This window comes from Taudactylus pleione, unplaced genomic scaffold (genome assembly GCF_031769625.1).
Source record: "Taudactylus pleione unplaced genomic scaffold, aTauple2 ptg000485l, whole genome shotgun sequence".
Lineage (NCBI taxonomy): Eukaryota > Metazoa > Chordata > Amphibia > Anura > Myobatrachidae > Taudactylus > Taudactylus pleione.
Genome location: NW_028284887.1, coordinates 2,002,538 through 2,029,618, shown reverse-complemented (window position 1 = coordinate 2,029,618; position 27,081 = coordinate 2,002,538). Strand labels below are relative to the sequence as shown.

Below are 27,081 nucleotides of genomic sequence, written 5' to 3'. Positions count from 1 at the left end.
TATAAAATGAAACTAAGTGTGAAATTGAAAGGGGCAACATAAATTGAAATAGCTTCTACACACAATGCCATCTGTACAGACTTGAACACACATTCATAAGGGGCAATTGTGACTGGGAGCTATCAATTGTTTTGGGCGACCAGCCCAGAGGCTGCTTCTATCACAGATTCCTGCAGAGGCGCGGGCAGAAATCTGCGTAAAGTAGGGATTCGGAGCTGGTCATGAGTATGGGAGCGCCCGGCATTTATCACAGCTAATCCCATAAATCAGGATGCTAGAACATGCCCATCTCAGCCTTAGCACCCTGCAACTTATTAAAAATGTTGCGATACTGGATCCTCTTGTACACCTCGGCCAATGAATAATTAGGCACTTGAGAGAGTGGGGGGGGGGGCATTCACTTTCTTTATCTGCACTAGTTAGTAATAGGTGCCCGAAGGAGCTATTCAATTGTTGCTCAGATCAGGAGCGAATGCTGCTGGCACCCACATTTCTGCTCGCACACTCATTTCGTGGTAAGCAGAAATCCACAAAAAGTATAGCTTTTGTGTGCTCTAACCAGGACTTAAGACGGGTTTAGCCGCTATAAGTGGCTGAACCCAGTACAGAAGCGACAATTGGCGCACGCACCTGACTGGAGCAACAATTGAATTGCTCAGTCGGGCACCCATTACTTCTAAGTGCACAATAAAACAATTGAATTCCCTATTTGGATCTATTTAAAATAGCACAAAATGGCCAATGCAGACAAATCACTTCTCAGGTAAATTTCTCTAACAATAAAAAAGCTAAAAAAATATGGGTAAATTATGTGGGACAGGATTGTGGGGGTGCTGCATTTATGGGAAAGTGCTTTTGAACATGATTGGGTGAATTAAAAAAGTTTTTTTTACCAACAAGTTGTCCCCCGTGGACAAAAGGATTTTACAGGATTTTACAGAACAAAAATACCAGTTTCGCCTACTTCCATGGAGGAAACTGGAATCATAGGACGTCCCAAAGCTGTTCCCTTAAGGGAGGTAACCTCCTCTGCTGCACTAGTATCTCTAGAGGTGAAGGAGTCTAACATGAATTATCTGATGCACATATATGTAGAGTACAACGCAGAGAACTGCCAACGTTGTTCCACAGAGAAACTCCGCCAGCCCCCCAGGAAGTACCCACTGACTGAGTGGAATGTGCTCTAACCAAGTCCAGAAGCAGTTTACTCGAACAAGAGAAAGCTTAATGACAAAAAATTAATCAGACTTATGAAAATCTGCACTACAGTACAGCGAGGAAGGAACAAGTGTCCTATGACCCATTCTGCAGAAGAGGGGGCACAATTTCCAGGTTGATATGAAATGGAGAAGCCTCCGTAGGAAAACAATCAAAACTGGTGCGGAGGATGGCCGAGTCCTGCTGGAATCAAAGCACTGAAATGAGAAAATCTGTCGGGCAGGAGAGAGTGTGAGATAGAACACCAGCTTTCCTGGGGGTCAGCAGAGATCCACTGAAGCCAAGACTTGAATGTTTCTGTTAAAGATTGTTTCACTTTCGTCCAAACCACACAGTGCAACCGGGGGAAAGAAAGGAGATTGAATCTAAAGAACTCCCTGGAGGAAAAACTGAACAGCTTTCCCAAGAGCAATCCTACCATACAAACAGACTGGGTCAAGACGTACCCCTTCAGGGAAGAGAAACAGAGACCGAAATCCTGCTAGCAAAAAGCGTAAAATCTAGAACAGCCAAAAGGCTGCCAGATTCAGATTCTGTACTGAGCACCAGACCAGGTAGGTACGCATCACCCAATAACAGGCTGTGACCCTGGTTCAACAGCCACCCTGCAAAGACGATTCAGTGAGCTCAAGGTGTTGCTTGGGCCTTGGCCCGAAAGTTAAGTCCCAGAGGAAAAAAAAAATAAAAATCAGAGGGGGATGGGCTACAACTTTGTGGCAACAGTTTGGAGAAGGCCCTTTTCTATTCCGACATGACTGTGCCGCAGTGCACAAAGCAAGGATTATAAAGACATGGTGTAATGAGTACGGTGTAGGAAAAACTTGACTGTCCCGCACAGAGCCCTGACCTCAACCCCTTCGAGCACCTTCGGGATGAACTGGAACGGAGATTGCGAGCCAGGTCTTCTCATCCAACATCAGTGCCTGACAAGTGCTGTACAGAATGAATGGGCACAAATTACCACAGAAACACTACAAAATCTTGTGGAAAGCCTTCAAAGAAAAGAGGTAGCCATTATAGCTGCAAAAGGGGGGGACACACACACAGCAGGTAAAAAGGACTGAACGCAAACATTTTTCTCAGTAAATATATTTGTAATGGGGCTATTGTAATGAAATGTTAACCAAATGTCAGCAATAACCCATGTAATCTACACATAAATAACTCAAAACCATAAATGTCCATAAATAATTTTTATAAATCATAGAAGTCTATAAATTGATTTCTTTGCATGGGTTGTTGCTGACATTTGGTGAAAATGTCATTACAATAGCCCCATTACAAATATATTTACTGAGAATTTACCCGCTGTTTATGTATATAAAAAGGACAGGCTTAACCCACGCGGCACTCGACCATTTGGGGGGCTCTTGGTATGTGACCACACCAGCTACATAAAAATAATTAAAAAATTATATATATATATATATATATATATATATATATATATATATATATATACATACATACATATATACACACACACACGCACACAAACTCAGCACTCACTTTTCAAACCAATTCCTTTGAATACTTGGAATGTTTATATCTATCTCTATCATTTATTTTTTTCACAATAAGTATTATATTCAAATGTTGAGGAATGGAGCCTTATGAAATATACTGGCAAACCGGAAAATGTAATCTGTTCAGGACAGATTTACACAAACACCCGTACTATTGCTGAGGTGAGAAGGGCAAGGTTGCTTAGAGGTTGTCTTTTCATAGCAGTAAATCTGTGCGTTCTGGCTGCAGAAATGCTGGAATTGTACTCAGAAAAGCAGACGTCCATACAATGCACATTATTTATCTTCTCTACTGATTACATGAATGGAAGGAAAAAACCTAATAGCAGCTCGCAAGTTTGGCACAAGATTGGATCAATAATGCATCTTAATAGTTTGGACAGAAAGAATGCAAAATGTAAGAGGTTGCACTAGCAAGTTTCTAAAACCAAAGTAATTTGGGGGTGGGGGTGATGCAATTACTAGTGTTGTGCTACCGAACATCGCACAATACTCAGATGCACACATAGGCCAATTACAGTGCCGCCAACATCGCAAGTTTATCTACGCAACTCTATGGCATTGTGATGCGTCAAGTTGAATTCCCCAATTAAATCCAAACTACAGAGAATTGTGGGGGTTTTATAAAATTGTGATGTGTCAGATGCAAATAAGTTTAAGTATACAAACTCAAACATGATTCATGGCAAAAGTCATTATAGATCTATAGTATTAAAGGAAAGCTTTTTATGGGTATTACGTGTTGTTGAGATGTCCATTTACAGATGTGTCCTTACATGTTTTTGCCCCTAAGCGTGCCAGATCCCGTGAGACACTGCTAGCACCAGGTGGGTTTTTTATGCCAAAATGCGTCTAATCCGCAATGCAAGGCAACTAGGACGCACCAGCAGACTTTGCAAATTAATTTTATATGCAACACTTGTATATCTGTGTGCAACTGAGCCTCAGAATCCATATACAAAGTGCTACCATGTAAAGGCAGCAGCTTTTTTCATTCCAGGTTCTGTTGCGCTTCATATACAGACTCAGCTGCACACAGATATACAAGTGTCTCATATCACCTTAACCAGCAGTCTATTGGTGTGTCCTAGTCACTACACTTTGATAGATAGATATCTATTTTTGCATCTGACTTGCCTGGCTCACTCACGCCAGGCAAGTCGCGCTGCGTGGCTTATTGAGGCTAGGATGTATGAGGACACATCTGTATGGAATAAAGCATCACAATATCCAATGAACACCAGCATCACACTATGAGCCATACTGCAAGAGAAAATCATTTACTGGAAAAGCATACAAAGAAACAGGATTTTGGTACTTACCAATAAATCCCTTTCTCTGATTCCATAGGGGACACAGGAGGTTTTAAGACAGTGGGGTATAGATGGTGCTAAGTGGAGCTGGCAGTTTAAATTTATTTAGAAGTGTGACTAGCTCCTCCCCCTTTATACCCCACTCCAGGCCTCAGTCTTAAGGCTACAATCATAAATTAAGAAGAAAGTCCAGGAGCAGAGTATTTTGTACCTAATGGAACGGGTCATGTTGGAGCATCTGCATATACATGTAACAGAAGCTGTGGCTGCAGACTCACTAAACTAGAATAGTGTAATTCACATACAACTCTGGCCATTGTATTTTGTCAACCACTCCCAATTAAGTATCTGATACAGAAGCTGTAATGAGGTTTTTAACCTCAGCAGATTTGCGGACACTCTTTCCCGCCCTTAAAAAGATAACCAAAGGGCATCATGCTGGTATCCATTACAGCAATGACCTGAGAATCCAGATAATGTCACTCACATGCCATTACGGTTTGTAACAGATTCCTCTAATCTGATGGACGTAATCTAAAAATAGGATTTTGGTACTTACCGATAAATCCCTTTCTCCGATTCCACAGGGGACACTGGAGCCTCAGTACAATGGGGGTATAGGAGTGTGTTAACCGGGAGCTGGCACCTTTAAATAAAAAACTACTGGTAGCTAGCTCCTCCCCCTCTATACCCACCCAGGTCAGTCTAAAAACAATTGTGCCCGAGGGTAGCTGGAAAGTAAGGAGAAGGAGACAGAAAAGCTACATTAAATCACATATACATAAGAAAAACACATACATGAAAACAAGAACAGGTCAGTCAGACATTAAACGCAAACTAGCGTCTGAACCTGTAAAAACAGTAACAATGCAGGCAGAACAGCGTAGTGGTGGGTGTCCAGTGTCCCCTGTGGAATCGGAGAAAGGGATTTATCGGTAAGTACCAAAATCCTATTTTCTCCTTCATCCACCAGGGGACACTGGAGCCTCAGTACAATGGGGACGTCCCAGAGCTTAGACCCCGGGTGGGAGAGCGCCGAGAGCCCTGCAACACCGCACGGCCAAACTCCGAAGCGGAGGCAGCAAAAGTATCAAAACGATAGAATTGTTGGAAGGTATGCATGCCTGACCAAGTGGCTGCTCTACAAAGCTGGTTTAAGGAAACCCCGCCAGCAGCCGCCCATGAAGGACCTACCGAGCGCGTAGAATGCGCCGTAATAGGACTCTGTGGTTGTTTGGAAGCCATCACATATGCTTGCCTGATAGTGAAGCGAATCCATCTAGAAATGGTCTGTTTGGAGGCCGGTCAACCTGGACGGGCCACATCAAACCGAATAAACAAAGTATCCGATTTACGGAGGGAGGCAGTCCTCTCAACATAAATCCGGAGTGCTCTGACTACATCCAAGGATTTTGAATTGGAAGAGTCATCCTTAAAACACCGGAACCACAATAGGCTGGTTTATATGAAAAGCTGTCACCACTTTGGGAAGAAAAGCCCTTTGAGTACGCAGCTCCGCCCTATCTTCATGGAAAATAAGATAAGGAGGGCGGCAGGATAAAGCACTGAATTCTGACACATGCCTTGCCGAAGCGAGAGCCAACAACAGAACCACCTTCCAGGTTAAGTACTTTATCTCCACTCTCTAATTAGCGTTCCCGCTAAGCTGTTTTAGCGGGGCGCAGCGCCCTGCCCCTCCTTCTGGAGGGCAAAAAGCACCCTGCCCCTCCAGGAGGAGGGCAAAAAGCACCCTGCCCCTCCAGGAGGAGGGCAAAAAGCACCCTGCCCCTCCAGGAGGAGGGCAAAAAGCACCCTGCCCCTCCAGGAGGAGGGCAAAAAGCACCCTGCCCCTCCAGGAGGAGGGCAAAAAGCACCCTGCCCCTCCAGGAGGAGGGCAAAAAGCACCCTGCCCCTCCAGGAGGAGGGCAAAAAGCACCCTGCCCCTCCAGGAGGAGGGCAAAAAGCACCCTGCCCCTCCAGGAGGAGGGCAAAAAGCACCCTGCCCCTCCAGGAGGAGGGCAAAAAGCACCCTGCCCCTCCAGGAGGAGGGCAAAAAGCACCCTGCCCCTCCAGGAGGAGGGCAAAAAGCACCCTGCCCCTCCAGGAGGAGGGCAAAAAGCACCCTGCCCCTCCAGGAGGAGGGCAAAAAGCACCCTGCCCCTCCAGGAGGAGGGCAAAAAGCACCCTGCCCCTCCAGGAGGAGGGCAAAAAGCACCCTGCCCCTCCAGGAGGAGGGCAAAAAGCACCCTGCCCCTCCAGGAGGAGGGCAAAAAGCACCCTGCCCCTCCAGGAGGAGGGCAAAAAGCACCCTGCCCCTCCAGGAGGAGGGCAAAAAGCACCCTGCCCCTCCAGGAGGAGGGCAAAAAGCACCCTGCCCCTCCAGGAGGAGGGCAAAAAGCACCCTGCCCCTCCAGGAGGAGGGCAAAAAGCACCCTGCCCCTCCAGGAGGAGGGCAAAAAGCACCCTGCCCCTCCAGGAGGAGGGCAAAAAGCACCCTGCCCCTCCAGGAGGAGGGCAAAAAGCACCCTGCCCCTCCAGGAGGAGGGCAAAAAGCACCCTGCCCCTCCAGGAGGAGGGCAAAAAGCACCCTGCCCCTCCAGGAGGAGGGCAAAAAGCACCCTGCCCCTCCAGGAGGAGGGCAAAAAGCACCCTGCCCCTCCAGGAGGAGGGCAAAAAGCACCCTGCCCCTCCAGGAGGAGGGCAAAAAGCACCCTGCCCCTCCAGGAGGAGGGCAAAAAGCACCCTGCCCCTCCAGGAGGAGGGCAAAAAGCACCCTGCCCCTCCAGGAGGAGGGCAAAAAGCACCCTGCCCCTCCAGGAGGAGGGCAAAAAGCACCCTGCCCCTCCAGGAGGAGGGCAAAAAGCACCCTGCCCCTCCAGGAGGAGGGCAAAAAGCACCCTGCCCCTCCAGGAGGAGGGCAAAAAGCACCCTGCCCCTCCAGGAGGAGGGCAAAAAGCACCCTGCCCCTCCAGGAGGAGGGCAAAAAGCACCCTGCCCCTCCAGGAGGAGGGCAAAAAGCACCCTGCCCCTCCAGGAGGAGGGCAAAAAGCACCCTGCCCCTCCAGGAGGAGGGCAAAAAGCACCCTGCCCCTCCAGGAGGAGGGCAAAAAGCACCCTGCCCCTCCAGGAGGAGGGCAAAAAGCACCCTGCCCCTCCAGGAGGAGGGCAAAAAGCACCCTGCCCCTCCAGGAGGAGGGCAAAAAGCACCCTGCCCCTCCAGGAGGAGGGCAAAAAGCACCCTGCCCCTCCAGGAGGAGGGCAAAAAGCACCCTGCCCCTCCAGGAGGAGGGCAAAAAGCACCCTGCCCCTCCAGGAGGAGGGCAAAAAGCACCCTGCCCCTCCAGGAGGAGGGCAAAAAGCACCCTGCCCCTCCAGGAGGAGGGCAAAAAGCACCCTGCCCCTCCAGGAGGAGGGCAAAAAGCACCCTGCCCCTCCAGGAGGAGGGCAAAAAGCACCCTGCCCCTCCAGGAGGAGGGCAAAAAGCACCCTGCCCCTCCAGGAGGAGGGCAAAAAGCACCCTGCCCCTCCAGGAGGAGGGCAAAAAGCACCCTGCCCCTCCAGGAGGAGGGCAAAAAGCACCCTGCCCCTCCAGGAGGAGGGCAAAAAGCACCCTGCCCCTCCAGGAGGAGGGCAAAAAGCACCCTGCCCCTCCAGGAGGAGGGCAAAAAGCACCCTGCCCCTCCAGGAGGAGGGCAAAAAGCACCCTGCCCCTCCAGGAGGAGGGCAAAAAGCACCCTGCCCCTCCAGGAGGAGGGCAAAAAGCACCCTGCCCCTCCAGGAGGAGGGCAAAAAGCACCCTGCCCCTCCAGGAGGAGGGCAAAAAGCACCCTGCCCCTCCAGGAGGAGGGCAAAAAGCACCCTGCCCCTCCAGGAGGAGGGCAAAAAGCACCCTGCCCCTCCAGGAGGAGGGCAAAAAGCACCCTGCCCCTCCAGGAGGAGGGCAAAAAGCACCCTGCCCCTCCAGGAGGAGGGCAAAAAGCACCCTGCCCCTCCAGGAGGAGGGCAAAAAGCACCCTGCCCCTCCAGGAGGAGGGCAAAAAGCACCCTGCCCCTCCAGGAGGAGGGCAAAAAGCACCCTGCCCCTCCAGGAGGAGGGCAAAAAGCACCCTGCCCCTCCAGGAGGAGGGCAAAAAGCACCCTGCCCCTCCAGGAGGAGGGCAAAAAGCACCCTGCCCCTCCAGGAGGAGGGCAAAAAGCACCCTGCCCCTCCAGGAGGAGGGCAAAAAGCACCCTGCCCCTCCAGGAGGAGGGCAAAAAGCACCCTGCCCTCCAGGAGGAGGGCAAAAAGCACCGCCGGAGAATAGACGCCGGGCGCATGCGCCCGGCATCTATTCTCCCTTTCTGCAGCGCTTGCCAAGTATGACGAAAGGGTACGCGTCTTATAGACACGCCACCTTTTCATGACCACGCCCCCTTTTTGGGCGCGCGCCTAATGTTACCCTCTCTAGCTCCGGCGCCCTGCCTGCCGCCGGAGCTAGAGTGAACACTAGTAATGGCTCAAAAGTATCAGACTGGAGGAAAGCCAACACCAAATCCAAATCCCATGGTGCTGTGGGAGGTACAAAGGGGGGTTGAATCCTCACAACTCCCTGGAGAAAAAAAGGTCTGTATATCCGGAAGCAAAGACAATTTCCTCTAAAAGAAAATGGACAACGCGGATACCTGTACCTTTAATGAACCCAGACGAAGGCCTGCTGTGAGACCAGCCTGAAGAAAAAGAAGGAGACGTGATACCTTAAAGACTGAAGGAGGAGAATTAAGTCTCTCACACCAAGCCACATATGTCTTCCATATGCGGTAGTAATGTTGAGAAGTGACTTCTTTCCTAGCCCGAATCATTGTGGAAATTACACTAGACGGAATAACCTTCTTTCCGAGGACGGCCCTTTCAATAGTCAGGACGTCAAACGAAGCCGCCTTAAGTCGCTATAAACAAATGGGCCCTGACAAAGGAGGTCGTCCTGAAGAAGCAGTGGCCACGGCTCGTCTATTAACAGATTCTGTATCTGGGAGTACCACGCTCGTCTGGGCCAATCTGGCGCTATCAGAAGCACCTTGATCCCTTCCCACTTGATTCTTTGAAGCAGGCGTGCAATGAGCGGAAACGGAGGGAATAGGAAAATGTAATGAAAATTCCACGGAGCAGTCAATGCGTCCACTGCAGCTGCCCGTGGATCCCTTGTTCTGGAGTAGTAAACTGGTAGTAGGTAGTTTAACCTTGACGCCAAAAGGTCGGCTTGAGGACAGCCCCACCTCAGAGTTAGTTGCTGGAACACCTGAGGATTGAGTGACCATTCCCCTGGATGAACGTCCTGCCGACTGGTAGTCGGCCTCCCAGTTTTCTACTCCTGGGATTAAGATCGCAGAAATCGCTACTGCGAATTCCTCTGCCCAAGGCAGAATCCTGGTTACCTCCCTCATGGCGGCTCTGCTTTTGTGCCGCCCTGCTTGTTTATATACGCCGCTGCAGTGTCGTTGTCCGACTGGACTCTAATTGCCTGCCCCTCCAGCAGCGGATGCGCCAGCTGGAGAGCATAAAATACTGCTCTCAACTCTAGGATATTTATGGGCAATCTGGCTTCCTGCTGCGTCCAGTGCCCCTGAAAATGCTTTCCCAGAGTCACTGCTCCCCAGCCCCTCAGACTTGTGTCCATGGTGAGGAGGGTCCAATCCCACACTGCAAACCTTTTCCCCGCCAGCAGGTGGGAAGGGTTCAGCCACCAAATGAGAGATGTTCGAGTCTGAGGCGCCAGGAGAACTCTCTGATGGAGAAATAGGTGGGATCCTGACCACTGGGAGAGGAGATCCAATTGAAAAGGACGGGCATGAAATCGTGCATACTGAATCGCCTCGAAGGCTGCCACCATCTTCCCCAGAAGGCGGATACAGAGATGCACAGACACTCGGCGATGTTGTAAGACCAGGCGCACCATATGCTGAATGGAGGTAGCCTTGTCTTGAGGCAGGAAAACTCTTTGCTGCACTGTGTCCAGTATCATTCCCAGGAATAGTAAACGCTGTGTGGGGATCAGGGAGGACTTTTTGAAATTTAGTATCCAACCGTGTTGTAGAAGGATGCTCCGAGTTAAGCGAATGTCCCTTAACAGCCGAGCTTCCGAAGAGGCCTTTATCAATAGGCCGTCTAAGTATGGAACAATGACGAACCCCTTGACCATGCAGTAGGGCCATCATTGCCGCCATAACTTTTGTGAAGACTCTTGGAGCTGACGAAAATCCGAAAGATAGTGCCTGGAATTGAAAATGCGACTCTAGGACCGCAAAACGAAGAAAGGCCTGATGGGGGGGCCAGATGGGGATGTGGAGATAAGCATCCTTTATGTCTAAGGACACCAGAAACTCGTTCCTGTCGAGACCCGCTATAACGGATTGGAGAGATTCCATCTTGAATTTGAAAACTCGAAGATGAGGGTTTAAATCCTTGAGATTGAGTATGGGTCTCATGGAGCCGTCCGGCTTGGGCACCACGAACAGGCTGGAATAAAACCCTTGACCTCTCTGATGGGTCGTAACATTCACTATTAGCTGGGACAATAACAGTTTTTGTATTGCCCCTAGAATTTCTCGTTTTTCTGCAACCAGAGGTAAACCGGTTTTGAAAAAACGAGGAGGAGGATGGGCCCTGAAGTCCAATTTCAGGCAACGAACAATGATGTCCCCGACCCAGGCGTCCTGGCAAGACTGGATCCAAATATCCTTGAAACTTAAAAGGCGCGCCCCAACCCTGGGATCCCCCAAATGAGAAGGGCGGACGTCATGCGGCAGGCTTGGCAGCTGCCTTGTCCTGCTGAGTATTGGAGGTGGCTGATGCAGAAGCTCTACCTCGGCCTCTGGAACCTCTGGAGAAGGCCGGACCTCCTCTGGAAAATCTTCCAGAGGCACGAAAGGATCGAAAGGAGGGACCTGCCAAAGATCTTCTAGTAGGAGGAGGAGCTGCAGATGGTAGGTAAGTGAATTTCCCACCTGTAGCTTGTGAGATCCACTTATCTAATTCCGATCCGAAAAGTACCTCCCCAGTGAAGGGAAGGGTCTCAACCGCTCTTGGACTCTGCATCTGCCTGCCATTGACGCAGCCACAGAGCCCTTCTAGCAGATATAGCTAATACAGAAGATCTGGCGGATAGATTACAAATGTCCTTAGATGCTTCTCAGAGGAAAGCAGCAGACTCTGCGATCTGTTCAGCTAACTGAATTAAGTCGTCAGATTGCGTACCTGTCTTAATCCCCTCAGCCAGCTGCAGCGCCCAGGCTTCCATGGCCTTATTCACCCAACAACTGACTAGTGCTGGACGCATCAAAACCCCTGCAACTGTATACAAGGATTTCAATGTGTGTTCCATCTTCCTATCCGAGGTTTCCTTTAGGGAAACCACGCCAGGCACCGGAAGCACCGTTTTCTTGGAAAGACGGGCTACTGATGGGTCCACTGCTGGAGGAGTTTCACATAATCTCCTACTGTCAGGTGGGAAAGGGTAATAAGACAGATATTTCTTAGAAATTTGACATTTTTTGTCTGGGTGTTTTCATGCGGAAAAAAGATTCTCATCCAGCTCTTCAGATGCCGGAAAGGTAACAGACTGTTTAAATCTTTTACCAAAAATCAATGGTTTTTCAGTAACCTCTAAATCCTCTACATGCAACACCTGCCGTACTGCTGAAATTAAAGCATCTACACCCCGAGATGCAGGTTCGGGGTCTTCAGGAATGTAAGTTTCCTCTTCCTGAACCTCGCCCTCTTCAGTGTCCTGCAACTCCTCATCTGACTCATCCCAGTGTAAGGGATTATGAATCAATCTCTTACTAAGGACTTGAGCAGGAGAAGAAGCAGCAGGTGGGGCCTGGGACATTACTTTTGTAAGTCCCTCCACAGATCTGGCCAGAGAGCTAGCCCAATCTGTTTCAGCTGCTGTTTGTCTCAGCCTCTCCCTGTCCTTACGAGCTGATTCCAGCTCTGATGACAGATTTGATATAACTGCAGTCAATTGCTCAGACCACCTAGGCTGGACTTCAAGATTAGTATCCTGAGGTAAAGACACACATTTATCACACAGTAAGGAAACATTAGATTGTCCCTGTGTGAATTTTTCACCACAAGTCTTGCATGAAAAAGACTACTGTGCTGCTTTAGACCCCTTGGTAGACATGTCTGTAGTACAGACACCACACCCACACACAGAGAAAAGGACAGTAATGCAATAACAGATTTTTCAACCACACCACACAGAGACCTGACAGGGGCACAGAGGGAGATAAACTATAATGCTTGCAGCGCTAACCGAATAGTGCTGATAAGAATAAAAATGCAATTGCTGATACACAGAGTACTAGCCTGACTCCTGCACAGCTCTCTCCCCACCCTGCAGTTCTTGTGCGTTGTGCTTAAAATGGCCACTAGCGTCCTTCTGGAAGCGCTGAGGCTGCTGGGAGGCAGGAGCAGAAGGGAAACTTAGGCTCCGCCCCCCCGCTATGGCGCTCTCAGAGCTAGCGGAGCGCACTATGAATGCCCACCTAAATACATGTCCTGGTTCCTCTGCTAACCAGGGAGCCAGGAAACACTAACCTTAGCCCTGCCTGTGCTGCCGGCGGCGGGCATATGCTACTGGGTCCCGCGAAACATGCACTGCATGCAGCGCGTCTATGGGAACCCTAGAGACTGAGGTCTCTGTAGTAGGAGACCTCAGCGCAAACCGCATGCAGCAGCGGTGAGGATCTCCCCGGCAGCTCCCTCGTCGCAGACAGACGGGGGGCAGTAGGCTGTTTGTCTGTTCTCAATGCTTGAGTATTTTTCCGGAGCCCTAAGGAGGCTTACGTCCAGCTCCCAGGGCACATTTTTTAGACTGACCTGGGGGGGGGGGGGGTATAGAGGGAGAGGAGCTAGCTACCAGTAGTTTTTTATTTAAAGTGCCAGCTCCCGGTTAACACACTCCTATACCCCCATTGTACTGAGGCTCCAGTGTCCCCTGGTGGATGAAGGAGAAATTAAGGAAAACCCCACTGTGTAACAAAAATTTAGAAATGTAGATTCTCACATAGGAACCATTCTTATAATGCAATATAAAAGGAACAATCAAATTTTGTGGAACATTAAAAACAAACAACTTCCTAGACCTACTGTATAATAGTCAATATTATGGCTTAGCTTGTCCTTCTATTTGCTTTTTATTCAGTTATTAGCCAAAAAGCGTGTCATGCACATTTTATTCAGAAAAGAACAGAAGTGAAGAATACAATTCACTTGGTGGCAATGGCCGCTGTGCACATCACCAATAATTACAGTAGCCCAACATTGCAAATGCTGGCAATCTGTTTATAGCCTCCAAACAGATTTTATTTCTGAACCTTAATAGGAAACAGATCAATGGGTCTATTTACTAAGCAGTGTTAGGAGACAGAGTGAAAGTGATAAGGTGCCAGCCAATCAGCTCCTAACTCATCTCACAGGCTGTGTTTGAAAAATGACAGTTGGGAGCTGATTGGCTGGCACCTTATCACTCTGTCTCCTAACACTGCTTAGTAAATAGACCCCTAAGTTCCTTTGAAGAATACATTGGAAAAAAAAATTAAAAACTAAACTGAAAAAACACAAGCAATTTAACATTTCTGATTAAAACGGTAGGTCGAAATAATATACTAAACTGACCCAAATGTTGAGATTTAACGGCAGCCCAAATCAAGTTTGTGACGGCCTCAGAAACCACAACATGGAAAGATCTGTGACATAAAGCAGCAGTAATGGACATTTATCAACTGCTCAAGGGCAAAGCTCTCACTGGTCTCTACATATCCTATGACAATCGCCATCATGGGGCCGAATGAGCAGCAGTGTGCCACCAAACACCCCGCAATGTCAGCTTGTTACGGTAGACTTAACAGTGCTAATTTTCTTGCACACCTACGAGTTGCGGGGAACAGTCTGCAATGTTGTGGGTGGCCAAAAGGCATTCTGGTACTGCACATCAATGACAAGCAGCTAATTAAATCACTCCTCAAGTGTAAAGAGACAGGTGTTCATGTACCACAAATTAGCACAGTACAAAACAAGCTTTCCAGACTTTCCAAACTGTGCACATTTCTTAATCTGGTTACACATACATATTCCATGATAAACTAGTCACAGGGTGCATGCTTACCGAGATGAAAGATGGCTGTGTCTGTGCAGTGCAATATAGTATTTTTATTTTATTTTATTGATATAAACCATGGCGTTTGCTTAGGCAACTGGTGATGTGCAGCTCCATTTATACTGACTAATGACATAATTGCATGGGAGATGTTGCTGATACTTGCTCGATGCAGTTAAGTATAACCACACTTTCTAAATCATTTCTCCCAAACTGCATTTCATTAAACTGATGTCAAACTGCATTATGTAGGATAATTAAAAAAATAATAATCAGCAGGGAGGTATGCAAGGACCAACGTTACCAGACACTAAACATTGAGGGATTGTTTATAGATGCCATTTTATACAAGGAAGAAAATATTAAATATTTAAGTCTGGCTTGGTCACCCAAGGGGAAAAGACATCTTACACATTGTGGGTGATTCAATTGTTTTCACAGCGGCTATTTATTTTGGACAGCCAACTGTCAATTCAATTGTTGCTACATTCAGGAACGTAGTGTTCACTCTAGCTCCGGCGGCAGGCAGGGCGCCGGAGCTAGAGAAGGCACGTGCACGCCCGAAAAGGGGGTGTGCCCACTGAAAAGGGGCGTGTCTAAGACGAGTCACCCTTTTCGTCACTCTTGTGGGCGTGCACGGCACTTGACCGAGAAGGGGGCGTGGTCATCGGGAAAGGGGCGTGTCTATAAGACGCATCCCATTTTCGTCACTCTTGGGGCGTGCCCGGCACTTCCGGACACGCCGGGCAGCCCCCAAGCCCTGCAGACAGGGAGAATAGATGCCGGGCGCATGCGCCCGGCGTCTATGTTCCGGCGGTGACAGGGTCACCGCATGTTTCTCCACCCGCGGGACACTGCGTCCCGCGGGTGAGAACGGGTCCCGCAGGCTGTGAGGGCAGGGCGCATTTTGCCCTCCTCCTGGAGGACAGGGTGCTTTTTGCCCTCCAGAAGGAGGGCATGGCGCCACGCCCCGCTAAAACAGCCTAGCGGGAACGCTATAATTGCCCGCATTGAAAATAGATTTGCAATGTGATTCAACCGCATATGGAACAGTGAAGGCTTTACAGTGACTAACCAACTGTCATTAGACAGTAACCTTGGCCAATTGTCGTCATACATTATAAAATGTCACTGGAATTTGTGAACATTCTGTAAAACGGATTAGAAACTGGGGAATGGCAGCATCAAGTGGTCTTCGGTTTTGAGACCAGGTACGCCACCTAATAAACAGCCATTCCTCTGTCTACCCAAGCAGCTGCCCAGGGACTACTAGTGCACCAATACAGGGATTTCTATTTCCCACCAAGAACAACTACTCTCACGCAGAAGTTGTGCTTCTCAAGTCTTCAAGCATGTCATATAATTTTATAGAAAAAAAAACAAAAAACAAACATTTAAATGAACAGCACAATCTGCCATTTCATAAAAAGTAAGCCTGTTGAGCCTGTTTAAATTCTGTATCTAGTCTACTACACCCTGACTCACCTGAAGGCCATGGGCAGGGCAGAACACGGAGATGGATACCGTTCCTGTACAGTGTGACATTTATAAGCCCAACCTGTTTTTGCTAGAAGAGCATAAACTGCAGATCTAAAAATAGTCCACATACACATGAACCCCTTTATATAACAAAAGTGTGTTAATGATTTCATAGCGAAAGTATAAATTAATTATAAGCACACTGTTATAGTTATTAGGTAAAAACTATATGTACATATAATACTTTTAACATCCTTGTTAAAACTACTTACAGCTCATCTCGTTGTCTCTGTGACAGGACCATGATGAATGAAGTCCCAGGAGATCAATACAGCAATGGAGACCTTCAGGAGTTCACAAATCCTAAGGAACTCCGAATCTGCGATGAATTTGGCCACAGAGTGGCTTCAGCTATAGGAAACCTCGTCGCCGCAAACAATATCCCAGAGAAAGCTTGGAGTCATTCAACATGGACCTTTCATTCCACCTGAAATTTAAAACAAAAAACAATGATTGCTTTGTTCAACATAAGTTGCTGTGACAAAAAAAAAAAAAGTTAAAGAATCAGATTAACAGATACGTCCGATACATTTTCTAAACCAGTAATTCACAGAATGTTACTACACAGGTGCAGAATGGGCTTACTGACTAGAGCGGATTACACACACTTGCCAACATATCGCTCAGTCGACAAACAATATATCGCTAGTGCATCGACAGGTACGTACACCTGTCATATCTATGAATGTCGTCGCTCGCATACATATTAGGTCGGCCCTGCAGCACAGCTTATGCCAATATATCATGCAGGTATATCTGCATTTGTGTATGGGGAACCAGCCGACCGTCAACACTGACATCACGTGGGCGGTCAAATATAAATGCCCATCCGGTTGTGATGTATGACCAGACATTGCACAGCCGATTCGAAAACTATACACACTTGCCAAAATGGCCGCTCAAGTTGGGTAAATGCGTACCCAGCTTAACAGTTAATAGGACTTTTAAGAAAATCAGAGGGAGAAGACTTATTCAAGGGGCGGAATTCAATTATTTCTAGCCGCTATCGCGCCCGACGGAGATATTCTATTCTTGCTCCTGTCGGGCGCGATCAGTTGCCAGCGCTACATTTCAGCTCGCACCCCCTGGGGGATGAGAGCTGAAATGTGCGAAAAGTTACATGTTTGGGCGCCCAAACATCACTTTTCCCGATCGCGCCCAGCACTTTGGTTGGGTTTAGCTGCTTTACGCGGCTAAACCTGACCTCTATGGGCGCGATCAGCGCGAACATCTTGGACAATTGTATAGCGGCCCGCGATCTCCTGTCACTTTAGACGGGAGATGCGGGCCGTGAATACAACTGAATTCCGCCCAAGCAGTCCAACAGTGTAAAAAATAAAAAAAAACACCATGGACCTCAACAGTTGCCAGTTAAGTCGGAGAATGCCGGTTCTCGCTACTTAACCTGGGTGTTTACTTAACCAGCATTCTCTGTCTAAAGTACAGGCCGTGCAGTTGTTAGCAGGAAGACAGCCGCTCGGCCAGAACTTTTGTTGGATTACTCCTCACACCTTCATGGTGGTGCGAGAAGAAATTCTTTAGTCGGACCAAACATTGCAGTGAATTGAATAGCTCCGGGAGCTCCCTGCCGGGGATATTCAGCATCGTGCTGAATTGAATCAAGCCCATTGCGGTACCAAAATCATGATCTCAAGAATATCCTGAGCGCACACTGGCCAGGTCCAGACGTAAGAAAGCGGGGAGATACTATACTACTCCAGCTGCTGTGGAACTACACATCACAGCCCTGCCATGGTTTTAGCATGCCCCAACATCAAAACCGTGGAAGAGCATGCTGAAATGTGCAGCTCCCACGGCAGCTTGAGTGCTGCAGGTTGCCTGCCCTTGTGCCAGCTTATCCAAGTGAATGTCATTACATTTGGGAAACGGAGGAAGTAACAGAATGAGTGATTCTATTCACTCAGTCCCCCAGAATCCACCATATGTTCCCCCATCTATGCAAAAAAAAAAACCACCAAAAAATATTTATAAAAAAGGGTATTTTAAAACTAAATTAGTTGAGCCCAAATTAAAATCTGTCATTAAGCCAGTATGGGGGCAACAAGAACTGTACAATAACTGCTCCTGCTAAAGTGCTAAGACACTGCATGACATACTCCTGACCCAGAGCACTTATTTCACAGCACTGTATGACAAAGACAACATAATAAACACAAACTAATGGTGCACACACTCAGCTGTCATACAAACATCATCCAGAGCCTGGTACACACTATGCGGATCACTCGGCAGATCAGACAAACACTCAAATCCTTGGAGAGATTATCCGATCTGCGTATACCCCATACAGACTAAGCCAGAGGTTCCCAAACTCTGCCATTACTGTCCAGGTTTTAAGGATATCCATACTTGAGTCCAAATGGTTACATCAAATTGACTGAGGTACTAATTAAGTCACCTGTGCTCAAGCATGGATATCCTTAAAACTAGGACTGCCATTTCTAGCACAGATGGATCAAGAAGTCGGGCATCTTAAATATCAAACTGATCATAAGAAGCTGCTTCTCGATCTGACAATTAGCTAACGCTACTGTAGACACAACTTTATTATTGGGCTGATCAGCCAGCTAGGTGTATACTTTAGAAAAAAAAATTCTGCAATATCAGACTCTCAAATTCACATACCAACGTTACACTAAAAACAAAAATATCCCAAACTATTGTTACACGCCACAGTAGTCTTTAGCATAGGGTTTGCTGGTTTAAACCAAATGGATTTTTTTTCTTTTAAAAACCTATAATAAGGGAATCCCCCTTGAATTCCACATTTTTGTTGCCTGTGGCCTTCATTTTAGTGAGCTGAACCAATACAGTAAATTCACATACAGAGAAATAGGGAGGGTGACCCAATCAGAGTTGTACTAAATCTGCCTAGCATCAGCTAAGACTCCACAAACTCCTCTCCTAAAAATCCTTTAGGACAGGAGAAAACCACAACTAAAAAACTCAATCTTAGAGGCTAAACAAATCCAACACAGTAAAGTGGTAATACACAGAGCAACACCTTATGGTTCAATCTCCTTCATGTTTAATTAAATTCAAAAACCTACTGAGATGAATGGAAGGAAGAAAAACTAAAGCTCGCCATACACCAGACCAATTTTCCTCTAACCAGCCACCTGGTTGGTTGGTTGGTTGGAATGAAAATCCAGTAATGTATGGGAATAAATGCCAATCAGCAATTTGCTTCCAAACCAAAAAAAAAAAAAAAAAAAAAAAAGTCATTCAGGCAAGTTGGTTAAATAGGTTTGATTTAAACAACTTGTCTGAACTACAGCTTTCATCTGTTTTTCAGTCCACTGTTCAGCAGCAGCAGTCTCCCACGTCCCACTGCAGCCAAGCACACAGCAGCGTGTGCTAAACTGCTAACAGGAAGCTGGCACTATCAGGGATTTATTTTTTACCTGCCTGAAAGCAGGTAACACCATCCCCGACAAATGCCTTTTTCGCAGCCACGATCGCGAAAACACATGGATCCAGGAACTTATCCGGGCTCTATGGGCTAGATTAAATTCAACGTGAATTGAATGCCAGGAGGGAGCTCCCAGAGCTATTCAATTCAGCACAATGTTTTGTCAGAGAATGACGGTTCTCGCGCCTTAAACAGGGTGTTTAGTCACGAGAACGGGCATTCTCAGACAAAACTGCCCAGGGCAATGCTGTTTCCGGGGCGCTAAGGGCAGAAAACAACCTGGAGTTGTCGGATTTCTGCTCGCACCCTAGGAAAGATGCGAGAAGAAATACTTAGGGTAAACAGCGCGCTGAATTGAATAGCTCTGGGACCTCCCTCCCGGCGCTATTCAATTAGTGTTGAATTGAATCGAGCCCTATGTGTTTTCGCCTGAAAACAGATAAAAAAATTTGTGCGGAAAAACGGAGGGTGATTGAATCACCGGAAAAAATAAATAAGTTTGGGGTAAAGTGCGGTTTCTACCGCAAGAAGTTTTTTATGTGGGTAATTGAATACCCCCCTTTGTCTGGCTCTTTTGATGATAAAAAAATCCTAATAACTTTGAATTATTAATGCTAGAAAGCATTAAAATATGGTTGATCAAGGTCTCCAATACATAGCAATGTTTCACAGTATTAATAGAGCAAGCAGGATTCCATTTTTTTTCATTAAAACATTAATGCTTTAACACTATAGAAAAATGTCCTTTACAATTTTCTTCTAAATGGACATGCAGAAGGTTTCCCCATTAAGTGCTATTGGAAATATTAATTTTGATAATGTAAATAATACTAAAAATACCTGCTAACACTTTCTGCTTGGAATCCTGTGTCAGCAAAATCTCACCAGCACTCCTAGGTTTCATTGTGTGAAGCGCTGTGCACCAGTAATCACTTCTACGTGCAGTGCAAGACAATTAGATCTGACATAGGATGGAGCATTTCTATACTGCATCTGACAACCTGCTTACAGAAAGGCTCATGTTTCTAGTACTCTACCAAGTAACTCGCTAAGGATCACAATAATATTATAAAAAATAATTAGAGGAAAGCACCCCGTTTCTAGTCCTAAGTATACACTGACTAATGCAATACATGTTCTATTGCATGGTAAGTGCAAGTAAACATACATACAAACAGCCTTAATGTATGGCTCTGACAAGTATCATTTTTTATTTATTAAACTTGCATCTGGACGTTATGGTCTAGCTGAAGAGCACGTACAAACTCTTTTAAATGCATCTAATGGGAGTTTTAAATGCATTCCCATTAAGGTTTTTGAAATGTGTTACATGTAATGAAATAAAATAAAAAAAGAAGGGTTTAGAAACACTGCAGCACATCGTTTATACACCAAATCGAAACCTGTAAGGTCTCATTTGCTTAACGTGTAAATACTCACTACCCCTCAAGTCAGCACAATAATGGTTTGTCAGGAAATCCATGGATTAGGTTTCCATGGCAGGGTAGCCGCAAACAAGACTAAATGAGTCTACATACAGGACGACTTGTCAACGATATGAACGATAGTTATCGTTCATATCGTTGACTTTAATACAAACGATGCGTGTTCCCACATGGACAATGAAAGATATCTTTCATCGTCCATCCTGCCTGTCCAACTTCGACGATATTGTTGTTCTATTCGTTCATATTGTTCATTCTGATGTTGATAGTTGGTGAAATAGTGCATAGATTGTTGACGAAATCGTTCATAATGTTGAACGATATTCATTTTTAACACTGAAAATTTCAAGAGAAATCGTCCCGTGTGTACACAGCATAAGTTTACAAAATGCAGTGTCAGACGTCATCTGGAGTGTTGTACAACACATGATTGGAAACACATTCTCTGTACTGACAAATCACGCTCCACCATCTGACAGTGTGAAAAATTAATCTGGTAACGCCAACACCCAATGTGTACTGCCAATTGTAAAGTTTGGTGGAGGAGGAAAATCTAAAGGACCTTCGTTCCTTCAAAGGGAAATCTGTATGTTATAGCATTCAGTGGAGGGGGGGGCTATTCAACTGTCTTACACCCACACCACAGCTCCCATTCCTTATCGCATAAAATGGTTAGACCCATGAAACCTACTGGGTGCGTTGTCCAAACGGCAGTTTGGGCACCCTAAAATCCAATTTTGAGCAGATTTCTTGCTCACCACATGAGGAGGGTGTGAACAGTAATAATGGGCGCCCGTAGCAAACAATTGAATATCGACCGCCACTTTAGACAGGAGCCCAACAATTGAATTCCCCCAGTAACATTCCTGTAATTGTGCGCTTTGTGGGAAAAGGCTCTTAGTTTTACCATGACAATGCCCTTAAGCACAAAAGAGGTCCATCAACAAGCAAGAAAAATAGCTTGCAGAATATGGTGTGGAAGAACTTGACTGGCTGTACTGAGCCCTGACCACCAGCACTTAAGGGGTGATGCGATGGTGTCCACACACACGTGGTCTTGCGTTGTATGTATTTAAAAGTTAATTATTTCACTGTGTAAAGGTGCCTACACACTAGACTATTTTACACGATTCACCTGATTTCAAAACATCAGAACGACAAATCGTGTAAAATATGTCCAAATCGATCCACTCACGATCACGATGCTGGTCGTACAACGCATGTTCAGATCTTGCCTACTGCAGGCAAGATTTGCCAATCTCATGCATGATTTTGTGCACTATAGATCTTAAGTCAGATTGGACACTTTAGCACCATATCGTGTCCTGGAGTGCTACTGGGAAGAGTTCAAGGGAAATGGCTCACGATATCGCATCATGAGCACATCGTCTAGTGTGTAGGCACCTTCAGATGTATTTTTGAGAGAACCATATTGGGAGGCATTGGAACAGAAGTAGTCATGTTAATTAGAATCTCTTTTGAAGCCAGTTTGGTGACCGTAAGCAGTCTGCCAAGCAATAACCTATCTGCTTTTTCGCTTTTGCATACTAGTTATCATATGTGCCAAATTTCCCATGGAAATATTCTATTGAAGTTATTGTAATAAATTGCAAATTTTAGATCATGCACAGACTTATTGGTGCCAGGCTGCATTAACAGTTTGGAAAAACTACATAAAAACTAAGGCAGTAGAGCCCATGCATGTATATCATCTGGTCTACAGGCTAATCACAAACTGGTGTAACTCATCAGGCCTATCCTTTGAGCAATAACCAACAATCTGCTTACAAGATTCTGCTTGATGCCCGATGTCAGCTGTGACCTACAGATAAAAGTCAACACTCCAACCTGTTCGTATGACCTGTATTGAACCCAGTATGCTTGGACAGCTTACACTTCACTTGTCACATATAAGTCACTGATGCTTTAAACAACCATATTATAATTAAAAAAAACCTAGAACACAATTGTGGTACTTACCAATAAATCCCTTTCTCCGATTCCATAGGGGACACTGAAGGCTTCAATACAGTGGAGTATAGACATGTGCTAAGAGGGAGATGGCACTTTAAATTTTAGAAGTGTGACTAGCTCCTCCCCCTCTATACCCCCCAACAAGCCCAGTCTTAGGAAACTCTGCCCGAGGAGAGCTGGGAAAAAAAGCTGAAGAAGAAGTGGAGACGAAACAAGTACACAGAACAATTAGAAGTGTGAAACAACAGTAACACCACAGAAGACATCAAACAGTCGTCTAACAGTCATAACATAAAATGACCACAATCATGACAGGAAGGAACAGTGCAGGGTTGGCGTCCAGTGTCCCCTATGGAATCGGAGAAAGGTATTTATCGGGAAGTACCAAAATCCTGTTTTCACCTTCATCCACTAGGGAACACCCCAGAGCTCCCATCACGGGCAGGAGAGCGCCAAGAACCCTGTAAAACAGACTGACCATACTGCGCTGCAGATGCCGCAAACATGTCAAATCTATAAAAACGGATAAAGGTATGCCAGCCCGACCAAGTGGCCGCCCGGCAAAGTAACTCCATGGAAACCCTGCGAGCAGCCGCCAGCGAGGAACCTACTGAGTGGAATGCGCTGTAATAGAAGGAGGAGGCTCCCTATATGAGGCTACATAGGCCTGTCTGATTGTAAATCCTGTGGAAGAACCGGTACCACAATAAGTTGGTTGATGTGGAAAGCCGAAACCACCTTTGGAAGGAAATCCATTCTTGTACGTAGTTCCACGCTATCCACATGAACGACAGGAAAGAGCTCCCAGTTCAGACACCCTCCTGGCTGAGGCCAGCACAAGAAGAAGTGTTACCTTTCACGAAAGGTATGTTAACTCCAGACTCCAAAAGGTTCGAACAGAGAAGACTAAGAAGGAAAGGACGAGATCCAAATCCCATGGAGCCGTAGGAGGAACAAAGGGTGGTTGTAACCGTACAACACCTTGCAGAAAAGTCTGCACCTCCGATATAAAGGACAGCTTCTTCTGGAAGAACACCGATAGAGCTGAGATTTGAACTTTCAGAGAACCCAGACGCAGTCCGGCCGAGAAACCCGCTTGCAGAGAATGCAGAAATCTGGCTAGGTTTGAATTCTGTAGGGCAGGGGATGGGGAACCTCAGACCCGAGGGGCCGTAAAGGTCCCAGGAATCATTTGGTATGGGCCTCTGAGCTTTTTTCTGCTAGCCTCATCTGGCTATCAGGGTGCCTAGAATGGCACCCTGCAGCCAGAGTCTAAGCAGCAGTGCCACTTGGAGCATACTTAGGACGCTTCAGACAGTCACACTGCTGCCCTTACAGCTCCCTCGAGCATCCCCATGCATTGCTGTAATCACCGGCGATTGTGACTACACCTCCGTGAGACATCATGCGGAGGGGGTACCATACATACATATATATATATATATATATATATATATATATATACACACATACACACACACACTATATATATATATATATATATATATATATACACACACATACATATACACACACATATACACATAATATGAGATATGGTAAGAACTTACCCTTGTTATCTCTATTTCTACGAAGTCCATAGGGTTCCACAGGATACCTTGGGGTATAGGTGTGACGTCAGTCGCAGGGCACCAAAGAGTTAAGCTTTCAGCCTCCCAGGATGCACTAGGTCCCCCTCCTATACCCCGCCCCCGGTCCAAGGCACCTCAGTTAGTTACCAAGCCATAGGCCGAAGGAGGAGAAGGAAGAGAGAGAACAAAGATCTGGACACATACAAGAATCACATTCTCACCAGAGGGAGACGGAAAACCGGTGACCAGAGCAAAGCCCATCTGCAGCACAGGTGCGACAGGGCGGGAGTCCTGTGGAAACCTATGGACTTCGTAGAAATAGAGATAAGGGTAAGTTCTTACCAGATCTCATATTTTCTACTTCAGGGTCCATAGGGTATCCACAGGATACCTTGGGGATGTCCCAAAGCAGTATCCTTTAAGGGTGGGGACGCTCCTGTGCAGAAAGGAGAATCCGCCGCCCGAAGGAAGCATCCTGAGAGGCGAAGGTGTCAAACCTGTAATACCTCACGAAGGTATGGACAGAAGACCACGTAGCAGACTTGCAGATCTGAACTGCCGAGGCACCACGTCGAGCTGCCCACGAAGGACCCACAGACCTAGTGGAATGAGCCTTCAGAGAAGGAGGGACCGGTAGGCCTTCATGAAGATAAGCTTCAGAAATAGCCATACGGATCCAGGCTGCCAAAGTTTGCTTTGAAGCAGGCCAACCCTTTTTACGGAAGCCATAGAGGACAAACAAAGCGTCCGACTTCCTAAACGAAGAAGTGCGGTCAACATAAGTCCTTAAGGCCCGCACAACATCCAAAGAGGCCTCACCCACGGAAAGACCCGGTGAGTTAAAGGCCGGAACAACTATTTCCTCGTTAACATGAAACTGGGAAACAACTTTGGGAAGAAACTCGGGCCGAGTGCGGAGCACTGCCCTGTTCCCATGAAAAACCAAGAAAGGGGGTCTACAAGAAAGAGCCCCTAACTCAGAAACACGTCTGGCCGAAGCAATGGCCAGAAGGAAAACAGTCTTAGTTGTTAGCCATTTAATATCCACTGAGCCCAGTGGTTCAAACGGCGGTCCTTGGAGAGCCCTCAGGACCACAGCCAAATCCCAAGGCGCCACAGGTGGAACAAAGGGCGGCTGAATACGGAGAACACCTTGCATAAAGGTGCGCACATCCGGGATTGTAGCAATCCTACGGTGAAACCAGACAGATAGGGCCGAAACCTGTACCTTCAAAGAAGCAAGGCGAAGCCCATGATCTAGTCCCGCTTGCAGGAAGGCGAGAATCCGAGACAGGCGAAACTCCCGCGGTGCATAACCTCTCGGTCGACACCACTGGAAGAACGTATGCCACACGCGATGGTATATCCTCGCGGAAGACGGTTTCCAAGCTCGTAACATGGTACGCACCACAGAGCTGGAAAACCCCCGGGACCTCAGCATGGCCGTCTCAACAGCCACGCCGTCAAAGACAGCCGAGTCAGGTCCGGGTGAAGGCAAGGACCCTGAGACAGAAGGTCCGGTCGTAGCGGCAACCGCAGAGGACTGTCCACGGACAGACCCTGAAGGTCTGAGAACCAGTGCCGTCTGGGCCACGCGGGAGCTATCAACAGGAGCGTCCCTCCTTCCTGTTTGAATTTCCGGATTACCCGTGGAAGAAGGGAGACCGGAGGGAACAGGTATGCGAACCGGAACGTCCACCGGACGGACAGAGCATCCACCAGAGACGCCCCTTCGTCTCTTGTGCGAGACCCGTACACCGGCAACTTGCTGTTGTGCCGGGACGCCATGAGGTCGATCTCTGGAAGACCCCATCTGTCCACCAGTAGTTGAAAAACGTCCGGGTGCAGGGACCATTCCCCTGGATGAACGTCCTGGCGACTTAGAAAGTCCGCCTCCCAATTTAGCACTCCCGGGATGAAGACCGCTGATATGGCCGGAAGATTGCGCTCCGCCCAAACCGGGATCCGAGAGACCTCTACGAGAGCGGCCCGACTGCGAGTTCCTCCTTGCCTGTTTATGTAGGCCACGGTGGTAGCGTTGTCCGACTGGACCTGCACCGGGTGACCCTGGAGAAACCGCTGTGCCTGCAGGAGAGCATTGAAGACCGCACGGAGTTCCAAGATATTTATTGGAGGCTCCGCTTCTGTCGGCGTCCACCTGCCCTGGAACAAGTGTGGACCCGAAACTGCTCCCCAGCCCCGAAGACTGGCGTCCGTTGTCAACAGGACCCAATTTGGAACCCAGAACGGACGTCCCTTGTTGAGGTGGGTCGTCTTTAACCACCACGCAAGGGACAGGCGAACCTCCGGGGTGAGCACAATCGTCTGGAACTTCAGAGACTGAGGCAGCCCGTTCCACTTGGACAGGATCAGGTGCTGCAGAGGTCTGGAGTGAAACTGGGCGTATTCCACCATGTCGAACACCGACACCATGGAGCCCAGTAACCTCATCGCCGAGTGTAAGGACACCCGGCGGCTGTGCAGACAACTGCGCACCCTTGACTGTAAAGCAGAGATCTTGTCCTCCGTCACGAAGATCCTTTGCTGTCCCGAGTCCAATAAGGCTCCAAGATGCAGAATCCTCCGAGACGGGATTAGAGTGGACTTCTGCCAGTTGATTAGCCAGCCGTGCCGTTGCAGCAGTGCAATGGTCAGGTCCAAGTGGTGTAACAGGAGCTCTGGAGATCCTGCCACCAATAACAGGTCGTCCAAGTACGGCAACATGCGGACTCCCTGCAGCCGCAGAGAAGCCGCCATGACCGCCATCACCTTGGTGAAAACACGTGGTGCTGTCGCCAGGCCAAAAAGGTAACGCCCGAAACTGGAAGTGGTCGCTGCGGATTGCAAACCGAAGGAACTCTTGATGGCGCAAAAGAATAGGGACATGCAGGTAAGCGTCCTG

General features: G+C 47.5%; 1 protein-coding gene across 1 annotated transcript in view; it reads right to left on the bottom strand.

Annotated features, from left to right (window-relative positions):
* PAFAH1B1 (platelet activating factor acetylhydrolase 1b regulatory subunit 1) overlaps positions 1-27,081 on the bottom strand; it is a 97,234-nt gene that overhangs the window by 49,303 nt on the left and 20,850 nt on the right. The window contains exon 2 of the mRNA XM_088449468.1: positions 15,948-16,162. Coding sequence (XP_088305594.1) covers positions 15,948-15,979 — 32 coding nt within the window. The 5' untranslated portion in view covers positions 15,980-16,162. The remainder of the gene's footprint in view (positions 1-15,947; positions 16,163-27,081) is intronic.